The following is a 25,895-nucleotide window of genomic DNA, read 5'->3' on the forward strand; positions in this document are numbered from 1 at the left end:
CATTCTTCAATTTGTTCCACAAATTTGACACAATATTTGGTGCTTCCGTCCGAATTAAAAGGAGATATCCAGTTAGGGAGAAAAAGGGAGTTTCGAGGCAGGCGAGGAACAAGAAGTTATTGTTTTTTTTTTGTTACGCTAACATAAGCATGATCGTACCCATCGGTTCAAGGAACAAGAAAAAAAAACTGTATATTTGCCAGGCATTTAAAACTGTTGGTGCACTGAGCGAAACTGATGCGGAAACGATTCTCTTCCAAGAAAACGGTCACCTACAAAGATCAGCAAACATCATTCCAGCGAAATATCAAACAATACAATACGGTCAATGTGTGTAGCAAGAACAACTAAACGGATTGTCAAAAGCAAACAAATGACTTATGTGTTAAATATATCTGCGTGGAACAGTATGCGACTTCTCTTTCTTGGAAGTTGGTGCAAGTTTCCGGCGTTTGTCAGGTGGCCCAGGTCGGTCACCTGACATTTCTGTTGCGTCATAGGTTGTAGCTCTCCGGAGGGAGGAAATGTAACAGCTGTCCCATATGAGAATCATTCTCAAAAGACAACAAAATAGCATTGGCATTGTAGATAATTGTACAAATCAAAATTTTTCTGCCTCTTAAACGTACAGCATTTTCAAACTTTGTACTGAAGTTTTTAAAATGAGCTAAATTCCACAAATAGGAATAAGTTGTGGGGAGGTTGTTGTAACAGCTTCAGAAGAGTTTTCATGGCGGAGGGGACGGGACTTGGTGGAATGGATCCCCGGGGCTAGTCGGCCTGACAGCCGTAAGCAGACGCGAACAACTACCGTCAACACACCCGGCAGGGCCGGTAGGCCGCCATGGACGTCCTGGGAGACGATCAGGCCATACAGGCCATCCTAGGTGAGTCAAAATCGTCTGAAATCAATCGTCTTCTAGGACGTTTTACTTGAGTCGAATATGGCGATTGGTAAACAATATGGTGTCCTTCCAGTATGTCACCGATGCAAGACGGTACTTTAGTCGTCAGATAAGATAATTACGACGCTTCCGTCAACCCTAATATTGGTTATATACTTCATACAGGCCATAATTGGTATATTCTGAGAAAAAATTAGTATTGTAAGAACCCCAGAATTGCATTAATTTGAGAAGGGAAGTTGGACAAACGAACTTCGCGGTTACTAGTAGTTGGTCACTGCGCATCTTTCCCGGCAGCCTCGCGACATTATGCACAGTTTAAACGGTAGGAGGTGACTCGGCGAGTAATTATCAAGTCAGTGTTAATGTGAGGTTATTTCCTGTGGTTGTCGGACACCGCAGATGGTTCCTTTGAAGAGAAGATTAACTTTCAAGGGCAGCAGAAGTGGGAAGGACTTTACCCCTCCCACTTCGCCGAGATTGTGTAAATAAATACAAAAGACTTTTCACTAGTGGTGTTTAGCGTTAGAGTGATAGTAGCTTATGAGTTCCTCGTTTTATGCACTACCTGCATAATTAGTGGAAAATCAAGGATTTTAGAGTATTTGTATTTATAATTTCTAGCATTATTTAGCCTTACTAAATTCCATTTCAAGTTGTGAGGGTGGAAAATAAACTCAGTATAAGGAACATGTATTTACTCACTTTGATGATGATGAACTGTGTTCTGCAGCTCAGTTTAGTTGCTGTTGACCAGTTTGTTAACTTGCCATACAAAGTACAAATTATACTAACAGGTAGTTAGACTGAGCAAGGAGGTTATAGCCTCTTTGGACTGACCAATTGTAAAAAAAATATTGAGAAGTTGAAGTGTAGCAAACAAGTGAATGGAATTTTTTGTTTGTGACAAGTCAAGAGTAATATTATAGACATTACCATCAATATTGTTGACTAGTAAATACATTGTAGTTATTGATTGCAAATAAAAGCTGGTGAATGAAAAGAAAATTGTAAAAGAGAATATCAAGCAATCTCTGCTTTTGATGTCTTAAAATTTATTGAATTATTTGTTAGTAAATCATCCAACTACCATCCGATTTTTGTCTACCACTTGCTGTCAGTGACGTTGCTGTTTATCATTAGTTATCTAGATGATATTCATTCATTGGCATAACAAATCAACACCGGTGTGTATTCTCTGTATGTGAGTATGATGAAGAGTACATTTTCTGGATGTTTTCCCTTGAAAACCATGGCCATTCCGTGACCATGTAAACCTGGAAGAATCCTAATGCAGCAGAATCATGAAATATTCATGGTTTCATTTGTGCAAGAGTGCACTTGTAAAGTCTACCTGTAGCACACTAGCAGACATAAACACAGATCATATGTCCCTTGTGTAGAATAGACAGGAAGACAAGGTATGTAAAGCTCTTTTTTTGTCTCTCAAAACTGATTGTAGATCCAAGATCCCTATTGTCGTCTTTTTATTAGCTGGAGATTTTGGATGCTATGGTTATGCAGTCAACAAATTTTACAAAATCAGAAGCATTCAGTGATTAACTCAATAGGATAAGAAAAGGCATTGAACTGAAGAATTTTACTTTTTAGCCGCAATACAAGTGAAGGGTTAGAAATGTGTCAGTATGAACCAAAACGCAAAAGATACATGTTACTTTGACTTCATTTATGGCAATCCAACATGATAGGAGTGTAGAAATACTATGTCATATATAGATAGATAGAGACCTGTTGTATTATTATTATGGTAAAATTGTCTCCTAATTCATATAATTCATTCTCTTGGAAAAAAATATCTGAGTAGATTGTTGTGTACACTTGTCAACATGTATTTGCAGCTCTGAATGTAATATTTCATCCATGACTTGAACATAATACTGAAGGTTTTCTTGGTTTACCACATCACACCATTGTGTGACTGTGGTAAACCTTTCACTTTTAAGATGAGTCATACCTATGTGTATCAGTGCTATACCATTTGAGGAGAAGGTACAAACTATGATGTTACCAGGATACATTTCTAATTCATTCTCAGACTCCCCACTCAGGTCATTAGTAGTACTGTCTTTATCTTTAGCTAACAAGATTACAAATCCCTTTTGTTTTGAATTTATTGATATCTGTCTGCATTTCACATGCGTGCATGTTAATGTCTGCATAAGAAGATGTCTATTCAGAGTAAAATATTGACCACTAAGAACAAACAGCCTTGTGTGGTCTTGGGATCAATTTTAAGAGGAATACTACTCTACTTTACTAGACTACTCTACTCTACTCAACACCCTACCTGAAAATTTTCTGTTACAAGGAATGATGTTTATGAAATGTAAGTTTGTTTTTGAAAATTGTCGTAAAACTCATCGATTACTTTGTATTTGAAATCGTCTTTACCATATATTTTGTATTGGCATGAAATTTTTTTTCCTTGGCAAAAGTATTTGACTCCAGGGTAAAAATTTATTTACTAAGTACAGCAGTCCATGTAGTGATGACAGCTTGGAAATAGTCATTTCCTTGATGGCTTGCCACATGCTGGCTTCAGGAGATACACCCATTTAGCAAGAGATTGCAAAAGTTCTGGTTAGTTTTCTTTTCTATTGACTTTTTTATGTATAATGTCAACATTTTCACCTTTTAAAACCTGCAGGTGGCTTTGCATGTTACGGGTATTATTACATTTTTGTCTGCTCTCGTTGTAATATCAATTTTGGATATGCATTGGTTATGTTACAAGTCAGTGTAATTTTGAGGGTGAAGCTCACACTATAAAATCTTACAGTATCAAATTCATGTTTTGCAAAGCTGATAAATATTCTGATATACTGTATTGTGTATTTTTCAATGTCTTTCAAGACTTGAGCCAAATCGCTTTAAAGATCTAAGTTATCATCATCATCTTACAAACAAATACTCTGCTAACATATGTTGCATCATGGGGTTTGCTGGCACTGTTGCCAAGTATGGCACACTTTTGTATTATCATTAGGCTTATCATTTGTGGCATAATGCCATAGAATTCCCTGGTATTTAAAAATGGAAGAGTCTGACCATTGAGGTTTTTACAGGCACACATGTCTCGTGACTCATCCCCAGTTGTAACTTTAGTACAACCTCAGGAAGTTAGGGTCACAATCATAGCAGAAAAAGTCCTACCTCTGACCTCAGGGACTGTACATTAATCTTAGAACTACCAGTCAACTTTCTAAAAAATTTGTGAGGAGAAAAAGATGATTTTCCCTGGAATAGATATTTTACAATTGGTGAGTGATATTTATAAAAGTTCAGAGTATAGCTAACAAGCACAGGGATGTAGATAAAAATGATCTATGTAGCCCTGTACTAGTTGGCTCCTCCTCCCCTTTAAATATCACTTGACTTGTCCCTAAAATGAGGCAAGAGCAGCATGCGGGGTCACTAGTAAAAGAGAGTTCTCCCTTCTGCCATATGGTATAAAGCAAGGGAAAGTGATCTGATATGTATTCACTATGGACCGTGCAGGGAATGAAAGCCTTTCCAAGAACCTGGGCAGCTTCAAGAAGACTTCCAGGTAGCGTCAATGTCTTGTGTTTTCTGAAGTATCCAATACTGCCATGAAGTTGGTACAAAATATTGTTTACTACTAGGTAATGTCGTAGTGGGTACTGTTTGTTTTATACGTTTTAACAGTAAGGTATACTTTTAAGGCCTAACAGAAGGTATTAGATTTAAATTTAGTTCTGTGTTCTAAAATTTTAAAAGGTTGTGTACTCAGGCAATATTGTATTTTTTTGTCCTGTCTTATGAAGTACAGAATTTTGGTAATTTTCATTTGTTTACTTAAAAAGTTTTACTACATTCTCCTAATCCCATAGTGTGGGAAACAATTATGTGGCAGTTTGAGTTGTGAATACACATGTACATGTACATGTACTTACTAAAATGTATTATTGATAATATAGGTGTATAACTATAAGGGGTTAAGAAGTAAAAATATTTTTATCATGATAAAAATTGGCTCAATCCTTTGCACACTACCAGTGTACTTAGTTCCTGTAAAAACTGTTTAAACATCGGATGAGCATGACTTACTTCGGCCTATTTTACTGACCATGTGCTGAAAAGTACAAGGCGAGAACAACTCAGGGAAATGTAGTTCTTGTATCCAGTGATATTGATATTTCCTGTGTAGCTGGAAAGAATCAGATGATTTTCATCTTGCTGACTCCACAGGAAATGCCTACTGCATATCTTTAGAGCGAATGGTTAAGCTTTCACCAAGCAAGAATTTGTGACCCACATTTCAAGGTTGAAAAGACAGCTAATCAGAAAAGTGTCCAAGACTCCAAGCTTCTCCATTCAGGGTGAGGTCATGATCAAGGTTAGAATGTTTTCCATCCCAAACTTAGAACAATCACTTGTGTCCATCACACCGTTGCAAAGGTTATGGTTATCTTTTTTCGATGTCTCCAACTGGCTTTTAGTTTAGCAGTGCCATTTTCAGAATTTCCCATTCTAAGATTTCATTTCTTTCGAACATAGTTTTGCAAAATGTGTAATTTTTATCGTACATCATAGGAAGCCATTTAAATTTTAATGGAACAGTGAATGTGATTGAACTAGCCAGAGGTCAATGTGAGGGGGAGGTGTCAACTAAAACCAGATGAGCAGAACTTCCTGTTTTCTCCTTCTGCACAAGAGTGCTAGGTAAGGTAATGGAAAAATTAACTTCCATATGCAACCTTATGGAATTTCTCAGCCGTACCAGTACATGCTCCAACCTTAATTCCCGTCTCAAAGTCAAAAAAACTTCTAACCACCTTAAAATTAAGCCCCATATCTCCTTGCTTTCTACTTCTACTAGTAATAGTATGCAGAGATATTCTTAAAGTTTGCATTTAAGTTTGTATCAGTTTTTATTTTCATCAAACAAGGTTCCTTGCTGTAGTAGCATTAGACATTGGAATTTTTGTAGAAAATTAAATGATTTTATTTATACTTTACATGATTTTATTTATACATTACATTACATTACAGGACAGGAATTAGTAGTCACGTCTGGGTAGCTACATCATGTATATGCTTAGCTATATCCTAACCAAAAATACAAACGTACCATTTGTGTATATTTGTAGAGGTACAAATAGATGAATGTACATGACCTTTAGTGTGTTTACAGAAGCAGTGAGCTGCTAGTGTTAGTGTAGAGTCCAGAGTTTGAGTTCCTGTGAGGTAAAGTTTGTGTGACTACTGTCCTGGCTCCTCCTGGCACCAGCCACATGTCAACTCTGACTCACCAACCACTTCCTGTATTGGCATCTTCCATTCTAGACTCTTCACCGTAGCATGTGGTGTTTCCCCCTATGTGTGCAGAAGACTGGTCTACACGTAACTGATTTATTGGGCACAGGATTAGGTCAAGAATTGAGATGAAGGTCATAAACACCTGAACAATGTTTGTTCACCTACATGTATAAGATCTTGATTTTTCACTTGTTAATCTGTGTTGAATTAAGATAAAATCATCCCATGTGCCTGTAATGTGGTAAATCATGACTATTTAGTACAGTGTTTGTTTTTCCTTGTATAAGACAGATGGGTGTTTTATCTGCTATGAGTATGACAGCCCCTCTTTTCATTAGCATGGTGCAAAGAAAGGTTTGACTTCTGTCTATCAAGTATGAGAAATGATTTTTCTGGTACCCAATCTTCATATCCCATGGAATTTTCTGTCTGACCCCTCCCCCTTCTACTTTCTTCATTAGGAAGTGTTTAATGACTTTTTCTATTATTTCTTGGGATTAGTGACAATGTTACAAACAAAAGATTCTTGTTAAAATTAGCAGCTAAAAAGGGGGATTGTAAATGTGGATGAGTAAAAGTTTGATAGTTGTATGGAGTAAAGGGAGTAGGAACTGCCACCGACAGCCCAATATTTTAGTCTCCCTCCCATCTAAGTTCTCAGGCAGACATGCATAAACCTACGTACAAACTTTAAAGTTGTCATCTGATTCTGGCTGTGACGTCAAACATCTACATAATCCGTGCTCTGTACCTGTTACCTGCTGGAACGATTGTACGTCCTGTAGGTCACTTAAGACCACAAGTATCATTTACATAATGAGAACAAAAACACCCTTTAGAAGTAGTAGAAAAAGTATTTAGCTGCCCGAGTGACACAATCATTGGGTCAATATTAGTGTGTACCCCCTACCATAGTCTTAGCATACATGTACATACACATGTTTACTTAAATATGCCAGGATGGTCAGGTGACTGTAGCTGTGACATCATAGCTGTGACGTCAGGTGGTTTGTGCCTGTTACCTGTTGGGACCATTGTGTGTGCTGCAGGTTACCATAGGTCACAAGTGCCACTTGCCTGGTGAAAACAAAAGGCCCCCAACTGTGCCACCGTGCATAATGTAACAATGGCAATGTTACAATTTCAATGCATGATTAATGAGATAAAGGAATGCGGATATGTCTGATGTTTTTTTCAAAGACTTCACAGGTTGCAGATGATATTTTCTTTGTTAGCCAATATAGATGAATGTCCGTCACAAGGGGAACTGGAAACAAACAAAGAGGCAAACAAATAAGGGTGGCGTGTGTGGAACTCTCGTCATGCTTATATTTAGTACTTGTTCAATAAAAGTATTAGGTAGATGTACGTCACAACTTCAAATTGAATCCTTGTGTATTGTCATTGTTTAGGGGTAGGGGAGTTTCCAAGTAGAGTTAGGATTAGTCATCCATTATGGGTACTGTGTGATTTGAAAAAAATTTGTACAACCCTATATATCTGAGCTGGGGTGAGTTTTTCTACTTTTTTTTCTTCTTTTTCTTTTCTTTTTGTGGCATTGTCATTATCATCCTTAAGATGATAGCAGTTTTATTAATAGTTTGACAGTTTTTAGAAACCTACATTTAGTTTCCAACATTTTGCTACCCTCTAAATGTCACTTGTGTAATTTTTATCTTCCTTCATTTAAGGTGTTTCTCAAAGCTTTCTTCTCAGTTTAATCCGTTTATATTTGCCGATATCCCCTGTAACATTTTGTTCTGGGTATTAACTACCACAGTTTTGGATTTCGTCTTTGTTACCAGATACATGTTTGTTTGCTAAGTACAATGGCATAGTAAGTTTATATAATTTTCTATACATATTGTTTCTACTGCTTCTAGTGCTTCTTTTCATTCTGCCATGCCCAGTGGCACAGGAAGTATATGTGCCAGATTAGTAAGATCAGGGTTGGACAAGTTTTCAAAAATCCACTTGCCCTACTGGGCAAGTACCTGGTCATTTTCACTTGCCCAAACCAATTTTTCACTTGCCCAAAATATGACGCATTTCTATTCATTTTACTAGCAGAAAGGAAATTATTTTATTATAGAAGAGTTTATTTATTGGATGCTTTATTCATCAAAATTGTTTGAAACTTGATCGAAATAATGCAGGGGCTATACTTTGCATCCTAAAATTTACTTCCCCAATCGGGCAAGTACTGGGGAATATTTACTTGCCCGAACAGTACTTTTACTTGCCCTGGGCAAGTGGGCAATGGGACTTGTACAACCCTGAAGATAGGGAAGCAATTAAATGATTCAAGACCAATTTATTTTTCCCAAGAAATTTCAATGTTTGATTACTTTTATATATGATTTCTGAGCACAATTTAGTTAATCATATCAACTTGTTATGATTATATAGATATTTACATTAGCCAGAAATACGTAAATTCCATGCGGGTTATTTTCCTTGTTACTGTAAGTGGGTGTGGCTGCTGCTCACTACCTAAAAACATCACCCCATGTTATGGTACACTGGTTTTCTATGCCAGGAGGAAAAGGCCTATATAACTTATGATATCCAACTTCCCTGTTGAAGTACTTTTGAATAGATAATGTGCTCTATTCAAATTATTTTTGCATTATGAATATGATAAAGAGGAGATATGAAAGGTTTTGGTTTGGTATGCATGAAAGTTTTGAATGATCCCTTGTTGCCGGCTTGTATCAAGTTACTGGAGTATGGTATATGTACAGTAGGTCACTTACCTACTAAAAGGGACAGTAGTCAACTTGTCAAAAAGACTGTGTTAACTTGGTGACATCATTAGCATACTAATTCAGTTGTCAACCAAAGTTAGATGTTTTTATAATATAACCACCTGTTATCTTGATTAAAAAAAGATTTTCACCATTCAATGCTCCACAATTTCTTGCAACCTTGTTTTGGAAGTGCTTTTGGAAAACAAGAGTTCACTTCAGAGCAAAGACCTTTCATGTTTTAATAGGTTACATACGTAGTACCGGTTACAGCCAGATTGTGTTTTTAGGTTCACCTTCAAGTATCGTGAATAGCAGATAGAAAAACTAGATACATGTAGTCGTAATGTGAAACATCTCTGTCACAAATACCTCTTTGGCTAGTTTCAAGTGTGTTCATTATTATAAATGAATGTAAAATTTTACTATTGTCATTTTACTTACAACTCACTGACCACTTCTATAATTCCTCCCTATCCAGGTGACAACATCAGTGAACTGTCAGCAGAGCTCGACTTTCAGCAACTTCATGACTTCATTACACAAGACGAGCCGGACGTGTGAGTACAGTACTACATGTACATTAGTCACTGCCAATCCCCCTTCTATCTAAGATATCTTTTTGTGATGTGTTTCCCATTATAGAGAAAAGACTTTTCTCAAATGCATACAAAATACACATGATTTTAAGGCCATAGTCTGAGGCAGGGAAGAGTTAGAAACATGATATATGATTATAATAAGCAAGGGAAGGTTTAGAAACTTAATTTTTGTTGGTAACCACACAGAGACAATGGTTATTTTATTGTTGCACTTGCAATTGCACTTGCAGCCTGATAGAAAATAATCTGTCTAATCCATGTTTTGCAGGTATTTTCCTGATATCCAAGGTGGCCAGCCTACTACAGTAGGATTCACTGCTGGCTCCAACACTGCACCCAGTCAGGCTCAGGCCCAGGCTCAAGGCCCTAATCATTACCACAACGACCTCAATGGCTACATAGGGTAATTTTCCTACCCTGATTCTGTGTTTTCTATGTGTTTGGTTTGGTTATTGCACCATACAAAATCCATAAATCATGCATAAAGGTTCCTTTTCTTCACCTTTACCCATGATTTTACATTGTGCTTAAAGATAGGTTTCCTTGCAGTGCTGAATACTCAGTACAGTACATGCTATGTAAGTTACTAATCCAACCTACAACCACAAGTCATTAACCTTTTTCATACAGGTTATCCTTGACCTGCACAGATCAAAGTTTAGGTTTTTGCCTCGTAAACGTTGAAACAACTCAAAGTTGCAATGAAACATGAAGTCCGCGACTTGGACCACAAAAGAGCAATGAAGTATGGTTGTTGTTACAGGTAATAATAGTAATAGATAAGGGTGCAGAAATTCGAGTAACTGTATCTTCTCACGTTTGCTTTGATTGTAGATGATTCTACAGTAGATAACACACCCAACCCATTGTGATGCACATTTGCTATCTAGTCTTTCTAGTTTATTTTTAAAGTAGGCATACCCTCAGGCAGACTAGAGACCACATAGGGCAATGACGTGAAAGTGATAAATCGTCTCTTGACAACTTTGGTGTTGTTCTAAGGTGTTCAGCCTTGTGTGTTTAATGTAATTTGACCATAAGTAAAAGTCATTTTGCCCTGGGTAACACTTATAAATTCATGAGAAAAACCTGATCTAGCTGGCTTGGTAGTTAGAGCTTCAACAGTTGAGTCATTACTGGCTAGGCTAAAAGCCTGCCTGTGGCCTCAAAGCCCCCCAGCTTTTCCCCTGATGGGGTTATTTGGGGGTAGATGAAGAGGATGACGATATTGTTACTATACGAGGTCAGTGGAAAATCGAAAGAGAAGTTGAAAAATTACATTTATCTGTTGAATTTTCAGAGAGCTAGGTGGCCCATTCAAGTTTGACAAAAATTTATTTTCAATGGGTCCCTGTCTACAAATCATCAATATAACAAAGAAAATAAACTTGTGACAACATTGTGTCCATGATACCATATTTTAATAATCATGACATACTACTAAGATTTTTTTCTGGCTCATGGTTTGCTCATGGTTTTTCCTTCAGGCCCCTGCCTGACTCGCCCCCAGACTCGAGCTCGGAGCCGTGCTCCCCACCCCAGGACCTGCCTGCCGACAGACAGCAGCCCTCAGCAGGACTCATGGACTCTGGGTTCTCACAACCGTGCAGCTTACAGGACAGAAATGCACAGGTGAGGCAGCTAACTATGGTCAATCAACATTGTCAACATCCCATTATTGTCTCCTATGTAAGAATTGTGTTGACAGAGATCGAATGGCGAATCTATGTCAGAATACCCATGCTAGTCTCCAGTGATAAAATCCTCACTGCTATCACCAGTGGTATATAATCCTGAGTGTTGAAATCCCTTCTTTGGAACTGCATGGTATCATGTTACCACTGACCAGGGCACCATGCACTGGATAGGTATGAAAGTCAGAACTTCGTGAACTTGTGTCACTTAGCTTCTGTACACTTGAAGAAGCCACACAGGTGAAACTGGTCGTGTGACAGGCTGAATAAAAGTTCTATACAGGAACTATGCAGCTCCAGATGTCTTACTGAGGGACGACTGCATGTGTGAGATGTCAGTTAGATTGAGGAATGAATCCCCTCTACTATATGTTGAAATCCCTCTGTTACATTAGTATAGAATCAAGTCTGATGACACATGTATCATCCAAAACCATGTGTCAAGTTTGTAATGTTTCTTTATTGTCTACCTTATTTCTCAGCATGACCCGTAGATTTACAAAATAGGAAATACAGATGCTCAGTTTGCTCTGATCTCTCTTACCCTCAGATGGTGCAGGTTCCCCAGCCAGGAAGCAGCTACATGAAACAGGAGCCGATGCAGATGCACTATCAGACGCTGCCCGGCCAGCAGCCTGGAACCAGCTACAGCAGCATGCCCCCTCCCCCAGTCTTAGACATGAGCGCTCAGGGAAACCAGCTGCTATCTCAGATAGTCACGTAAGTCACGGCAATCAGACATAAGGTCTTGGATTCTTGATCCTTTTTTATGTCCGTTACCTGACATTACAACATTAATTTTTGCAAGCAGCTAAATCTTCCTGGACATCAAAACATACACTCAGTAAGATGTATAAACTACAGAAGAATCATTACGGCTAATATTTACATTCTAATAATGTTTATATCTTATCTATAGTCTTAATCGTTAATTTTAACTCATTTGAATCAACATTGCAGAAATGTACATTATACATGTCATGTACTGACCTGAATTGCGTTGATCTTACTAGTCAGATCTTTTCACACTGTACAAGTACAAATACAAAACTCAACATGAATGCAAAAACATGACTAGTGATTAAAAATTTTGGTACAGAGAGACATATATGCTTGGAAATGAACTTGCCTAGGAACTTGTTTGGTGAAGCCATACTTGCTTGCATTTTTGAGAAAGGTTATGCTTTATTTTAATAGATACATGTAGTATTTCTTATTTCTTTTCTTAGTATTTCATGTAGTACATGTAGTAGTTCTTCAGTGTCATCAAGTGACACTGAAGAAGAATGATGGTTCTCAATCAAAACGTCTGTATTCTATCCAGCAGTAGAGTTTGAATTGTCTTTGAGCAATGTATAAGTGATATCCTGAAATATTTGGACATGATACAATAGCTATTCCATTTACAGGAACTCCCCCCAGCCCCAGCGCCCTGCTGCAAAGAAGAGAAAACATTCCGAGTCCCCGGCAGGTTCCATCAATGCTGGCATGGTGGGGGGACTGCTCACACACATAAAACAGGAGCCTGGTAGGTACACCCCTCTGAATGGAGTGAACTGGTCTTGGGCTATAACAATTTTGTTTATGGTGAAAAAATCGCTTGAAGAACTTTTCCCATCAAAAACTGGAAAGATACAAACAAAACTATTCTTTATTCAAACAAAGACCACCAGCCTTTAAGCCTTAAAGGGCTTTTAAGCTACCCATCATATTGCATAATCCATCTTGTAAGATATCTACAACATGTATTGGTGGGTATGAAATAAAATCTGTGACTAAATCAAAAGACATCCTCAGATTGCCATTTTGATTGCTTCATTACATTGTACTTAGCATGTTAAGATGACATACCAACTTTTTCGTTTTTGTGGGTTTAAAAAAGTGAAATGTGTCACTCTTTTCTCAGGTTTGGTTTCCGATTGCTTGGGAGACTTTGGGATTGATCCGGATCAAATCTCGCTGGATGGCAGCATGTACATGGAGAGTAGCACATATCAGTCTATCAAGTGGCAGGCCCACACGCCTAGCAGCTGGCACAAGCTGTACGATGCACATCACAGTGAGCTGTAAGTAGCATTCTAAGATGTATAGAGTATAGTGAAGAAAAATTTCGTTTACTTAGACTTATGGGCTCCGACACATGTTTAGCAAGTTCGGTCAATATCTGAGATTCGCAAAACCGTCGTGTCAACTTTAAAAGCTTCTTTCAGAAATTGCAGTACTGCATATGTAGTGTTTTTACCTTCACCAAGAAGGCTATGCTTGTGGGAGAGTATGACTGTCCATATGTGTGTGTGTCTGTGTGTGTGTGTGTGTGAACATGATAACTCGAGAAGACTTAGATGGGCTGTCTTGATATGTGGTAGGTGAGTAGGTATTGATAAGAGCTCAAAATAACTAGATATTTGGCCCAATGCAGGCTTGTTATAAATCATGTAAATGAGCATTGAGACAATTTGAAAATCTCTTTTCCAGCCCTGCTCCAAGCTACAGAGTTGATGCGGACAAAGGCTTCAACTTTTCCACAGTAGACGACGCTTTTGTGTGTCAGAAAAAGAACCATTTCCAGGTGACTGTGCATGCAGGGCTGGCCGGCCACCCTAAGTACATCAAAGATGGCAGCCACTTCAAGGCCATCCAGAAATACTGTGTCCACATCTGTGGTGTTAAGGTGGGTTTTAGTATCTAGTCTTTGATTATACTGCTGCGGGGGGTCCTGACATGGGTGAGCAGCAGTCAGCTAGACTTCATATCACACTTCCCAAGTGGCTCTGTCTAGCAGGTCCACACTAGCAAGGTCATACTCTCTAGTATTCTTGTATATGAGAAGAGCATTTTAACTTTTTTTCTAGAAAATTAAAGAGGCATCTTTTTTTTATTACACTTGTCTGTACAACTGTAATCTGATGGAGTCAGTATTACCAAATCTAGCAAGTATAATGTATGAAAAAAAAATTCATTTTGGGTACCTTTAAAAGCAAACAAATTACATCAAAATTCATGGTTTCTTCTAAATGCCTTTAATGATGGGGTAAACAATACACTGTATAGTGCACATTTGCCTTCTTCATTGGTTACTAAATTATGTTTTCTGAAAAAGATGAATTTTAGTGTAACCTTTATTGTTTCCTTCATTGCAGTTTGAATCCATCTCCCAGTCTATAAGAGTGGAGCAATCCCAATCAGACAGAAGCAAGAAACCCTTCCATCCTGCACAGTAAGTACAAGTTCTCTGATAATTCTGTATATAACTGCAATACTTGACATTTGGAATCGCAAATCTCACTATGTTGTAGCAGTATCTATATATGTCACAATGACTTAATGTTTGGGACAGTGTTGTTAGCAGTAACACCTAGCTTCAGTGCACAGTGAACCAGATGGTCATTAAAATGTCGGCTCAACAAGTGGTTGTGAATGAAGAACTTAAATTTGCTCTTCAATCCAGTCTAGTATGTGCCATGTGTAATATAGTCTTCATCAGGGTGTAGAATTACTAAATTTGCTGATGAATAAAGGAAAATCTTCACAACTTTGTCGATTCCAATTTTTGGCATAACTTATATAGAGAGCTACAGTTTGATGTGTGATGCCTCCTTTCTGTTCAGTCTTGAACTGCACCCTGACAAAGTGGTGAAGATGACGTTAGGGCGGCTGCACTTCAGCGAGACCACGTCTAACAACATGCGCAAGAAGGGCAGACCCAACCCCGACCAGAGATACTTCATGTTGGTGGTGGCGCTGCACGCACACACGTCCAACGGCCACTACCTTGTTGCTGCTCACTCATCTGAAAAAATCATTGTCAGGGTAAGAGTTAACTTTTTCTGAGTTATTCCTGAGTTAATTAATTAGCCCTAAGATCATGATAACATTGTATGTATCTGTATAGCTGGTTTAACCACCCTTTGGCGTAACAGATTTGCAGGCACACGGTGTGGCTGTGGCTGTCTATATTACCCCAGATGACTTGTTACACCAACCCTTGGCATGTCTACCTCTAAACACAGTTTAAAGCTATAAACTGATGACACCTCTACTGTACTTGGTAGCAGTAGCAGCGACTTGATTGATAACTCTGGTACTTGTCTATGTATTCAAAGACTTAGAGTTGTGCATATAAATTAACCAATCTGGTTTGTGTATTCTGTAGGCATCGAACCCAGGACAGTTTGAGAGTGATGACATCAGCTGGCAAAGAGGACAAATGCCTGATGCAATCTACCACCAGGTAAGATCCTATCACTTACTCTAGCAGATTTCAACAAGTTGCCAGGCTATCATGGTTGTAGATTTATGATTGCCAGTGAACTGACGCATCAGTTTGCAAGACACTTTTGATCATCATGTAGAAAGTATGTTTCTTTTTCACTCTCCTGACAGCATGATAACACTTCTCCTTGTTGTGTTACAGGGAAGGGTTGGCATCAACACAGAAAGACCAGACGAGGCACTGGTTGTCCATGGCAACGTGAAAGTGTCAGGACACATCATGCAGCCGTCTGACATGAGGGCTAAGGAGAACATCAAAGAGGTAGGGCAGGCATGTGGTAGTAGTTAGGAGGCTTTTACAGGTTGAACCTGCTAGCTTTACAGTGTTTTATAACTCTACCTATGAATTCCAGAAAAAACAGACTGCAGAATTTATATCCTTTATCCTCGTCTTTACAATTAGAAATTTCAGTGTTCTGCTGTATGGTAGGTCAGGTATACATGTAGCATTGTAGCACATCCTTTGTATGTTGTCTCTTTTCCTAGTCCATTTTTCTTCTGACTTTATAATGACGATGACAATGAGCTGTATTGCATATTCACGCCCTACATATGGGCCAATAGTTAGATTCCTGAAGTATAAGGGTAGGAGGAAGAAGTACTACATTACTATATTACGTCTAAATCTATAGGATCTCTTCTCTCTTTTTGAAACATGCATGGACATAGCTTTTTATTTACATCGTAATTCCTAGATGACATGACACTAAGAGGGCCTAGTCAATATTAACAACTGGTGAATTTATTTCCAGGCTGACACAAAAGAAGCCCTGACCAACGTGTCTCAGCTGAAAGTCTACAACTACAACTACAAACCTGAGTTTGCTGAGAAGATGGGGATTGACCAGGTGGACGACAAGGGAGTCCTGGCACAGGAGGTCAAAGAGGTCATCCCGGACGCGGTCATTGAAACTGGGGAGGACATTGCCCTGGAGGGCGGAGAAACAATCAACAACTTGTTAGTGGTCAACAAGGTTTGTACAGAAATTTGCACATGTTTTTCACTACCTGCATTATTTATTAAGAGTTGTGTCATGTAAAAACATTGAGGAGCCTTCAAAATAGATGAGTATAAAAGAGTCTTGACAATCTATGGCTTTGTGTGTTTTTGGATATTAAATAAGGAACACAACATTTGTAGCTAAGCGAGAATTAGAAGCTATTAGAAATATACATAATTATATGTACGGTGTATATAACAGAGTGGATTCATTCCACAAACTAAATAACATCTATCTAAGCCCCATTTTATTTAGCCTGTGACACACAACTAATGCAAAGTTATTCTCATAGCACCTTGATTAAATGTCTTGATCATACCCTTGTGTCAAAACTATGGACAATATAATATACTTTTTTTTAATGTGGGAAAGTATGAAAATATATTGATTATGGTATGTGCATCTTACCCATTCCCAGGACCGAATCTACATGGAGAATGTTGGGGCGGTGAAAGAGCTGTGCAAGCTGACGGACAATCTGGAGACCAGAATAGACGAGCTGGAGCGGATGAACAAAAAACTTGCCAAGCTGAAGAGACTAGACAGCATCAAGTCCACCTCCAGTACCAGTACTACAGCTACAACTGTTGGGTAAGGAGACTTAAAGTCTATTGAAAAGAACAAAAAACAGTCATGTCATTAAATATCAGGAGTTATATAATATCAACTATCAAGTTTTTTAACACCTCAAGAATTAATGTGTTCAAAAACTTGTATTTTCCAAGAACCATCGTAGAGTTGAACTCGTTGCCACCAAGCACTGTTGGGGCATCATCACTAGACAGCTCGTGCAATTAAATGTGCAAGCTGAAAAGTTGATGTATATTTTGTAATTTTTCAGTTGTAAGGTCATTTTTGGTGTTCTTTACCCTACAGAAGTCGGTGTGGCAGCACTGCAGCTAGTTACAAGGGAAAGTGTCTGAAGAATGGCAGACATGGCAGACACCATGTAAGCACTTTGTAAATAAATTACTGTGTCTCACTAGCATTATAATATAAAAACAACTTTGATTTAAATTGAAAAGAAGAAATATCTAATACTTTCTAACATCACTGTGTGTTCAGATTAATTTTGTGTGTTGGATTTAATAAGGATTCATTCCTGGTTGTGTTAACTGTTACTACATAACTTATCAAAATGTTTGAGTACTTTGATTGACAGAAAAATTCATTATGTTTGTAAATTTGTCTGTTCCTGTAGGGTCCTCCTCCAACACCGGAAAGACGTTTCTGTTCCCAGAGGTTTATGCAGGGGGCTGTCATAGCTCTCGTTCTCATCATGGCTTTCTGGTGAGTAAAGAAGGGTGCATTTTCTTAGACATATACTGTGTATTATATGCTCATACATCTACAGGTGTCTTAAGAAGCGAAAAGAAGTTGACTGACAGAAGTAGTAATCAAACCCGTACGTAGTGGTTTACATTAGCATGTATATAGTGAGATATATTTGTGAATTTTGTACACTGAGATATCTCCTTGCTTTATACATTTACATGACCTGAGCTTGTTAGAGCATGAAATATAGTGTACAATAAAGGTCTTTCATTCAATAATAATGTGTAGGAGCATTTTATTATCCATCCTTTTTTTTTTACAAGCAAAGAATAACAAACCATTTGTAGCATGCATCAAGAATAACTTCAGGAGAGATATATTGCCTTTTTTTCCTTGCAGATATCTTTTTTCTGATGTTATTAATTTTTCTTGATTGCACTCAGAAATTACAATCATTCTGATGTCTTTCACAAAATGAAACAGACAATTGCTACATCCAAAACTATACTGAATACAAAAATATGCTTGTAATCTGATATTTCCTAACTCCGTACAAATGTTGTGTTGCAGTGTGGTTGCCATGACGACCCTGTATGTTCTGGAGACCCAGACGGCAACAACAGAGTCTACAAGTCCAGTCCAGAGTGTCAGCCTGGCAGAGTAAGTCATACATTTGGGCTTCAATAACAGGGCTCGAAATTTTTTTTGGGAATAGGTGCACTGGTGCACCCAACTCAAGATTTTATTATATTTCTGGTACTCAGAGACCAAGAATATATTATATTTCTAATGTAAAAAAATTCCTACTGGTGCACCCACAGAAAAAAATTAGGTGCACAGCTCCAATTTTGGGTGCACTAAGGTGCACATGCTCCCAGTATTTCGAGCCCTGCATAACCAGTCACTAAAACTATAAGAATGATCCCATGACAGAAATGTAGTCAATGTGTCTACACATTGCTTTTACATGTAGTATAGAGTTATATTTATGTTACCTCAGGAAAGTGAAATTGAGTAGAAGTTTGAGTATTAATACTATTATCATGATGTTTTTATTGTACAATATGTACAAATGTACTTTGCCAAAGGGAAAGACTGAGAAAATGTATTTTGCATTTTTGATTCTCTAGGTCTTTTTTGATATGCCAAATGGTAATTACTTGTACATACATGTACATTAAGGCTAGTTGATGTCCAAAAAGTATTAGCATTGCTTTTTGTAGTTGATGCATGGGAATGTCAGTTCTGTAACTGAAGTTTCCGCCTGTGCAGGATCACCAGTTGGAATGAGATGGACCTGGACAGTGATAACACCATCTCCCCGACAGAGTTCGTCAAAGTCATCAGCGGAGCCAAACTGTTCGATCATCTGGACACGGATGGTGAGGATCATAGACTATACTGAAAATCACATTATGTTCACGGTCAAAGCAAAAGTTCACGATCTGAGAAAAATGGACATGTTCGCAGAATTATACGTTCACGGTGGCAGCATGTGCAGCAAAAAGAAAGTCAGTAAATCATTTGTTTATGGTAATGATAAGTTTGTGGTACTGAAGTGGCTGCAAAAACCACGAATATCAAACTACCGCAAAAAATCCTGATTTGCAGTATCTGTATAATTATCTAAATTTGAGAAGGAGTGGGCTTTTTCTTAGGTTTACAACATTGTACATGCACTGCGATATTGTGGGGAAAAACGGTGCCTCGGACGATGTTAGTTGTGGATTCTACATAAATGTACCTGAGACATCTAACCATTTCCAGAATCATAATATTCAGTTGCTTGAGTAACTGTTTTTTTTCTTGCAAATCAACAATGTTATTTTTTTTATTCCTCTTGTAGGAAACATGTACCTGTGGCAGGACCAGCTGGTCCCGCTGGTTTCCGTGGATACGTACCACCAGATGGACATGAACAACGACACGTGGGTCAGCGCAGACGAGGCCCACAAGTCAGGCATCCTGCGGCTGATCTTCGACAACTTTGACAAGAACGGTGCGTACATATATACCTTTGTACAACGGGGATAAGACTTTAAGAAACCAGAAGAGACCAGAAACAAACAGCTCAGTTCTAAGCTTTTTAGATACACTTAAAAATTTGTTTCTCTATATTTCTGTTCATGTCATTGAATTTACAGTAGTAACCTTGGAGACATCTGTCCATCGTATCATAGTACAGGATCTCAATCATAGTGATTTAAATTTTCATGAAATTTACATACCATTACTGGCATTACATGTCTTCAAGGTATTGCAATAGACTTATCAGATGATGACTTTTGAAAAATTTTGATAGCTTCATTGTAACTGTGGATGTGATCATGTTTCTGTCTGTAGGTGATGGCTTACTACAGCCAGTTGAAGCAGAGAAGATGCTTGCGGCAGTCCGTAACATTCCAACTGAACCTCCATTAATGTAGGTGTTCCATTTCAAACTTCAATTTGTAAAGAAAAATCCCCATTTGCTTATTTCTATATAGGGTTGTCAAGTTCATTTTTTACAAAAAAAGTTTCCTACACTGAGCATGCATTCAGAGATTAGCAAACATACGTGCCAGCTGTGATCTGTTTTGAAGCAAATGCAAGAAATTACAATATCAGTAACTGTGGTGGGTAGAAATAATGTCCACACTAGATAACTTCACTCTTGCTATTTTAATCACTATTGACAATGAACATGTTCCTGTTGTCATAGAAACCCGAACCCCACCCAGAACCCTCCTCCCCTGGACACCGCTTCTCCAGACCACCCTTTCCCTGTAGAACTGGGGACAGTCAGCCCAGGTAAGAAACTCTGCCTATACATGTGTCATACAACTCATAATAACAAGCTTTATTTAAAAAAAAACTTTGGTATAGTCAACTAAAAACTATGAAATAAAAATACAAAATAAATCACAAAATGGGGCTAGTCTTGGGATATACATGTACATGTAGTATCTTTCCTAATACATCCCATCAGAAATTTGAAATAAACACCTTAAGATCCCAGAATCCCAGAACAGGAAATCAATTTTTGTGAAAAACAACATGCATTTGATACTATCTACATCTACAGGGTTCAGTTACTTATGGTCAAATACAGTTTGGTCTTGCAAAGTATTTGGTCTCCTTAAATCTTGATTACTATTTTTTGTATCCCTTACTGCTCGCTTTCAGTAATGGTTGTGTATTAAAGCCTGTTATAACATTGGGTACTTTTTTGTTGTTTTTCTGTGTAGTGAATGGGACAGCAGCAGCCCTGCCCCAGATTTACTGCTGCGCACACGTCCCACATGACTCCCGGGTTCCTACAGTACCACCAATCATCCCGACATCTGCTGTGGTGAGTAAGGCTAGCCTCTGAACCAATTAAACTGCAGAGAACTGTCATCGTTCTGTAGATGTCTGAGTTAGAAAAGTAATGGTTCTCTTGCTCTTCAGCAACAATATGCAAGTTTACATCTTAAGTCCCAAAAACAGATTTTTTTATGAAACAAAATGAACAAAATTTGTAAGATTTCATCACAGATTGACAAAGAAATGGACAATTCACCTGTATACATGTATAGTGCAGCAACTGAATAGTGCCCTCCATACAGTGAGTGCCCTATGCAGACACATGTGTGAAGCATGATGTGTTCCATTGAGATGATTGCTAAAGATCCAGATCAATTTTTGGTCTAAAGTAAGAGGAAACTTAAGTTGCTAAGGTTACGAGTTTTTTTTTGTGTGTGTTCCATTCTAACTGTTGTTTTTCTTGTCCAGCCCCATGTGACCACCTCAGGACCAGCCAGGTCCCCCTCACAGTCACAGACTGTCGTTATTCCCAGCAAACCTCAAGTCATCATCGGAGATGGAAGTAAGTACTGGGGACAAAACACAGGAGGTGTTGCCAGCTTCAATTTCCTTTAATTTCCTGATCCTTTTTTTTCTGTATTTCAATTTTAACTTGCAGTCTTTTCATACTCTTGCTGTTTAACTTGTTTTCCAACGTCATTCTTGACAATGTCTTCCGATGACTGAAAATTATGTTATCTATCGGATTTATCTCAATCAATGTCAGTCAAGAAGAAAAATCTGACTGTCATTGATATCGGTGATTTCATGTGATTCCTATGCTCCAAGCAGGTTACAAGAACATGTCCCGGGGCTCTCAAATCCCCACCAAAGATGCCAGTGATTTGAAACCCTTAGACGAGGGTATACAAAACGAGCCCATCGACCACAAAGGGTCCAATATCAAGCGGCGTTCGGCAGAGTCGGAGGATGTTGGGGAGGGCCCGGTGGTCTCACGTAGGTTCAAGGAGATGCCATGTTCATCCAACTGTTAATCATCATGTCCCCGTTCCTAACATGCATGCAGAGTGTGTGAACAACAAGTGCAGAAACCCATGTAGAAAACCAAGATTGTCACTGTTACTAACTGATACAATGTAAATCCACTGTCTTTATCTATCAGTGAAGGGAAAAAGAAATTAGTGTGCAGCCCCCCTCCCCCATTCCCCTGGAACAGAGAATTACCAACCAACCAATATACATTATGAACTTTTTAAAAATTCTTTGAGTTTTGATGAATATACTCCGCAGCTCCTCCTTGCAGGTGATTCATGCATTGCAGGTTGTGGGATTCTTCCCTACTCCTCCCTTTCTTATATAATGGATATCTCTCCTCACCAATTTTCAAAAGCACAGTTTTCTCTTTTCCCTTCTTGTCTCCATTTATGTAATCCAACGATAAGAATTACTACTGACTTAGACATGTTGCTATACATGTACAGTGTATATGTCGGGAAAATTTTTATGGAAATGTTTTAAGTTTGAAATGATATGTGGATTCTGAATTATGATAAATAATGTAACTAAGCTGTTGCATCTTCTAACAAGTCATATTTATTAAATGTCCTGTGTTAAAGGTAAAACCTTTTTAGTTGAATTTAGTTGTTCATTACTGTAACATACATTGTACATGATTGCATATACTAGTAATGCGTTCATGATCAGATAAATTGATTTTATCTTAAATTATGTTTTGTATATATACCCTATTTAATTATGATCACAGACTGAACTGCCAAAGAAACACTGTCCTCTAATGTTTGATTGCTCCATGAATAATAACACATGTAACTTGAAAGTTTGTAGCAAAGTGAATTGAGTGAACCTGTTATTGACGGACTACCTTTACTTCCAGTAGTGCTGAGCACAGTGGTAACAGCCATGGGCATTGTTGAGAGAGATCTTGTCCTCGAGCAGAACCTCTGCTCTGCCCAGAACTCCTGCAGGTAATTTTTAAATTACAGGACTCTCAGAATGTCATTAATTGTTGTCTAAGTATAAAATAAATATACATGATTTTGGTAATGTTTGTGTGTTCATCAAGCTACATGTATTTTCATATCCATCCAATTTAGCTCATTGCTTTAAAAATGTACAAAGCATCCAGCCTATTGGATTTCTGTAAGGAAGAAACATAATTGTTCTTTTTGCCACAAGTAGATATAATTTTGTTTCTACAAGTAAACATTAGACTAATTTACAATTTTATTAAGACATGTTTGATGCTGAGTGATGTTTTTTCCCCCAGTGGAGGGAACTACAGTCTTCACATCAGCATGCACACACCCATGCAGCTCCTGACTCTGGAGTTCAAGTAAGTGTGTCAAAAATCACTCAGATCTCTTCTTCTGAAAGTGCATGACTTTATATAGGAAACAAAAGATTAAACAGGGATGTTGCTGTTGTTGCTAGTGACTTGGGGGAAAAAGCAAAGTGAGTTGATTTAGCGAAAAGAGGAAGAAAGGGAAGAAGATATTTCTTATCTCGTTTCTTGCATGAAAATTGATGTCATGTCGCAGTATAATGTACTGTAACAAACATGCTTCATGGCAAAATAACTAGAAAACATTTACTGTTCTGCATCATTTCTACCAGGCTGGATGCATACATTGCATTGTTACTTACTCTACAGGATTCCTGTCCAGAGCATACATGTAGCACCACTGGAGATATTTAATACGTTAATCTTTTTGTACAGTACTTCCAGTGCTGTAGACATCAAACTGTGTGGGCAGATAACAGACTCAGTGTGCCCTGAACAAGGGGACACAGACATCAACCATCCAAACACAGTCGAGGAGCAAACTGCTGTCACAACTGTGAGTTCTCCTGCTCTCAAATTATAGTTTAAAGTCTTGAGTGTTCTTCTTTTATGGATTATCTATCATTCAGTTGTTGTTTTTTCTGAAATCTTACAAATGAGCAACAGGCAAACACAGTGTTAATACAAGATATACAGCTTCATTTTCTGACTCATATCTTGTTCTTTGACAAATATGGGTATTTGTTCTTTGACAAATGTGGTGCTGTGTTCACTGCAGGGCCATCATCATCTATGGGATGTGGACGCTGCACTTTTCCCACAAACAACCTACATCTTCAGAGTCGTGGAAATGGTAAGAAGTGTTAGGTTTTAAGCCAATGATCATTTAATTGAATGACTACATGTACATTTGGTCACTAGCATTCTACATCTTGCTATGTCAAGAAACCCAAGAATATTATCGCTAGTGTATCATTGTATGCTTAGCAATTGTATTCAAGATTGTTACAAATATTTCTGACATGAGCAATGTTGCATGTTCATGCCCCATACTTACACATCTGTCCATGTGACACAGGGTACTACTGACATTGGATGCTCCACCTCACAAGACCTTGCCGGCTCACAATACCTGGAGTACACCATCACCTTCAAAAGACTGTGTGATGCTAGATAGACCCTCATCATTTCCTAATGACATTACCACATAAACACATGCATACATGTGCAAGGGTTATGTTAAATTACTGTTGGGGCAAAGTTGAACTTGTCGGTGTTCCCATGGTACAAAAGCCTTGTCTGCTGTAAGCAAGAAACGCACTGATAAAATCAGTTCCATTGCTGGGGTCTCAAAGTATCAAGGCTTCATTCAAACACACCCATACAGCCAATGGTGCCTTCCTATGACCACTCCTTCAGGCCATTGTGTTGACTGTTCCATTGTAAAAATAGGGGTGTCAATGGCGTGAGCACCACTGAGGATTGTATGTATATGATTATGAGCAAGTAGACTGATAAGGATTAACATCCTTTGTGTTTTATAAAAATAAAACCTCTCTGTAAATAAAGTATTACTGATTTTACTGCTCTGGAGAAAAGACAGCTACAGGATCTCACGTATATATATTTTGGAATGGTTGCTGATACTAGCATTACAACATATCATTCTGACAATCAAAGTGTTGTGCCTTTTACTACCAATGTGCTCTTCAGAAGGCAAAATCAGCTTAATGTCACACAAACTTCAAAGTGTCCTTTCACTAAACCAAATAATTGTCCTAACATCCAAGGTACCTTTGATGTGTAATTTAAAGAAATAGCAAATATTGCAACCAGACTTGTTGAGTGGAGTCTGAAGCAAAGTTTTAGGTTAAGGTTTTAGCATCCCCACTGAAATATTTTAATATGTAGCAGCAATGGAAAAATACACATGCTAATTATGCTTGTAAACATTTGCAGAACAAAAAACACACGATTGTATACATCAGTGTTAACGTAAAGTAGCTTCGTGTGCTTGAAATCATTGTAGTACTGTACTGTAAGACCGACATGCGTAAGTTACATCTATGTCATTAAGTAGATGTGAGGACAAACGTATGAATTCATGATATTATATATTATATAACACAGTCAATCAATATCTACGTGTCCTGGCATAGCCAAGCTTCATTCTTGTATGAGTGAGAATATGTTTTAAACTGCATTAACAACTTGTAATATAACAATGATCATAACATGTAAATCTAACATAAAATGTTTTTACTGTGCTGTAGCTGTTTGTGTAAAAACAATCAACAATCTCACAAGGAAGGCAAAGTCACCTATGTACATATTTTCATGCTTTTAACATTTTGTGAGATCATTTAGGTATACTTTATCATGTTCTTGGTGGTGGAGATTTTGTTACCAGATTTTTGCAGATTCTTGTTGATTTGTTACATTGTTTTCTTGTCTTTCCCCCTTATTTGTTAATGTAATGTTCCACATTTGGTGTGTCTGGTCAAGTCCTTT

General features: G+C 38.0%; 1 protein-coding gene across 6 annotated transcripts; it reads left to right on the forward strand.

Moving 5' to 3' along the window:
• The first annotated feature begins 694 nt into the window (after positions 1 to 694).
• LOC109482974 (myelin regulatory factor-like) lies at positions 695 to 25,143 on the forward strand. Of its 6 annotated transcripts, none has more exons than XM_019785876.1 (29): positions 695 to 887; positions 9,435 to 9,513; positions 9,824 to 9,958; positions 11,043 to 11,187; positions 11,800 to 11,969; positions 12,659 to 12,777; positions 13,156 to 13,315; positions 13,725 to 13,920; positions 14,390 to 14,466; positions 14,858 to 15,059; positions 15,403 to 15,480; positions 15,664 to 15,783; positions 16,274 to 16,495; positions 16,941 to 17,113; positions 17,399 to 17,471; positions 17,724 to 17,812; positions 18,368 to 18,457; positions 19,070 to 19,179; positions 19,644 to 19,796; positions 20,141 to 20,219; positions 20,499 to 20,587; positions 21,025 to 21,128; positions 21,551 to 21,644; positions 21,911 to 22,078; positions 22,977 to 23,067; positions 23,370 to 23,435; positions 23,820 to 23,940; positions 24,163 to 24,237; positions 24,463 to 25,143. In XM_019785876.1, exons 1-29 carry the CDS (start codon positions 845 to 847, stop codon positions 24,559 to 24,561), a joined length of 3,420 nt encoding a protein of 1,139 aa, XP_019641435.1. In that variant the 5' UTR covers positions 695 to 844; the 3' UTR covers positions 24,562 to 25,143. The 6 variants fall into 6 exon arrangements, with proteins under 6 accessions (XP_019641435.1, XP_019641432.1, XP_019641433.1 ...); XM_019785873.1 differs by lacking the exon at positions 695 to 887 and adding an exon at positions 4,365 to 4,473; XM_019785874.1 differs by lacking the exon at positions 695 to 887 and adding an exon at positions 4,365 to 4,473 and having other exon boundaries at positions 22,980 to 23,067.
• Positions 25,144 to 25,895: the final 752 nt, after the last annotated feature.

The sequence above is a fragment of the Branchiostoma belcheri genome, unplaced genomic scaffold (assembly GCF_001625305.1).
Source record: "Branchiostoma belcheri isolate BF01 breed outbred unplaced genomic scaffold, Haploidv18h27 scaffold61, whole genome shotgun sequence".
In the NCBI taxonomy this organism is placed as follows: domain Eukaryota; kingdom Metazoa; phylum Chordata; class Leptocardii; order Amphioxiformes; family Branchiostomatidae; genus Branchiostoma; species Branchiostoma belcheri.

Excerpts from the sequence above, each read along its gene's own strand:
- LOC109482974 (XM_019785873.1), top strand. The coding sequence starts at position 4,401 with ATGTATTCACTATGGACCGTGCAGGGAATGAAAGCCTTTCCAAGAACC. Across the intron at positions 14,467-14,857 it reads AAACCCTTCCATCCTGCACA|TCTTGAACTGCACCCTGACA; the intron begins GTAAGTACAAGT and ends CTTTCTGTTCAG. Across the intron at positions 20,220-20,498 it reads CCAACTGAACCTCCATTAAT|AAACCCGAACCCCACCCAGA; the intron begins GTAGGTGTTCCA and ends CTGTTGTCATAG.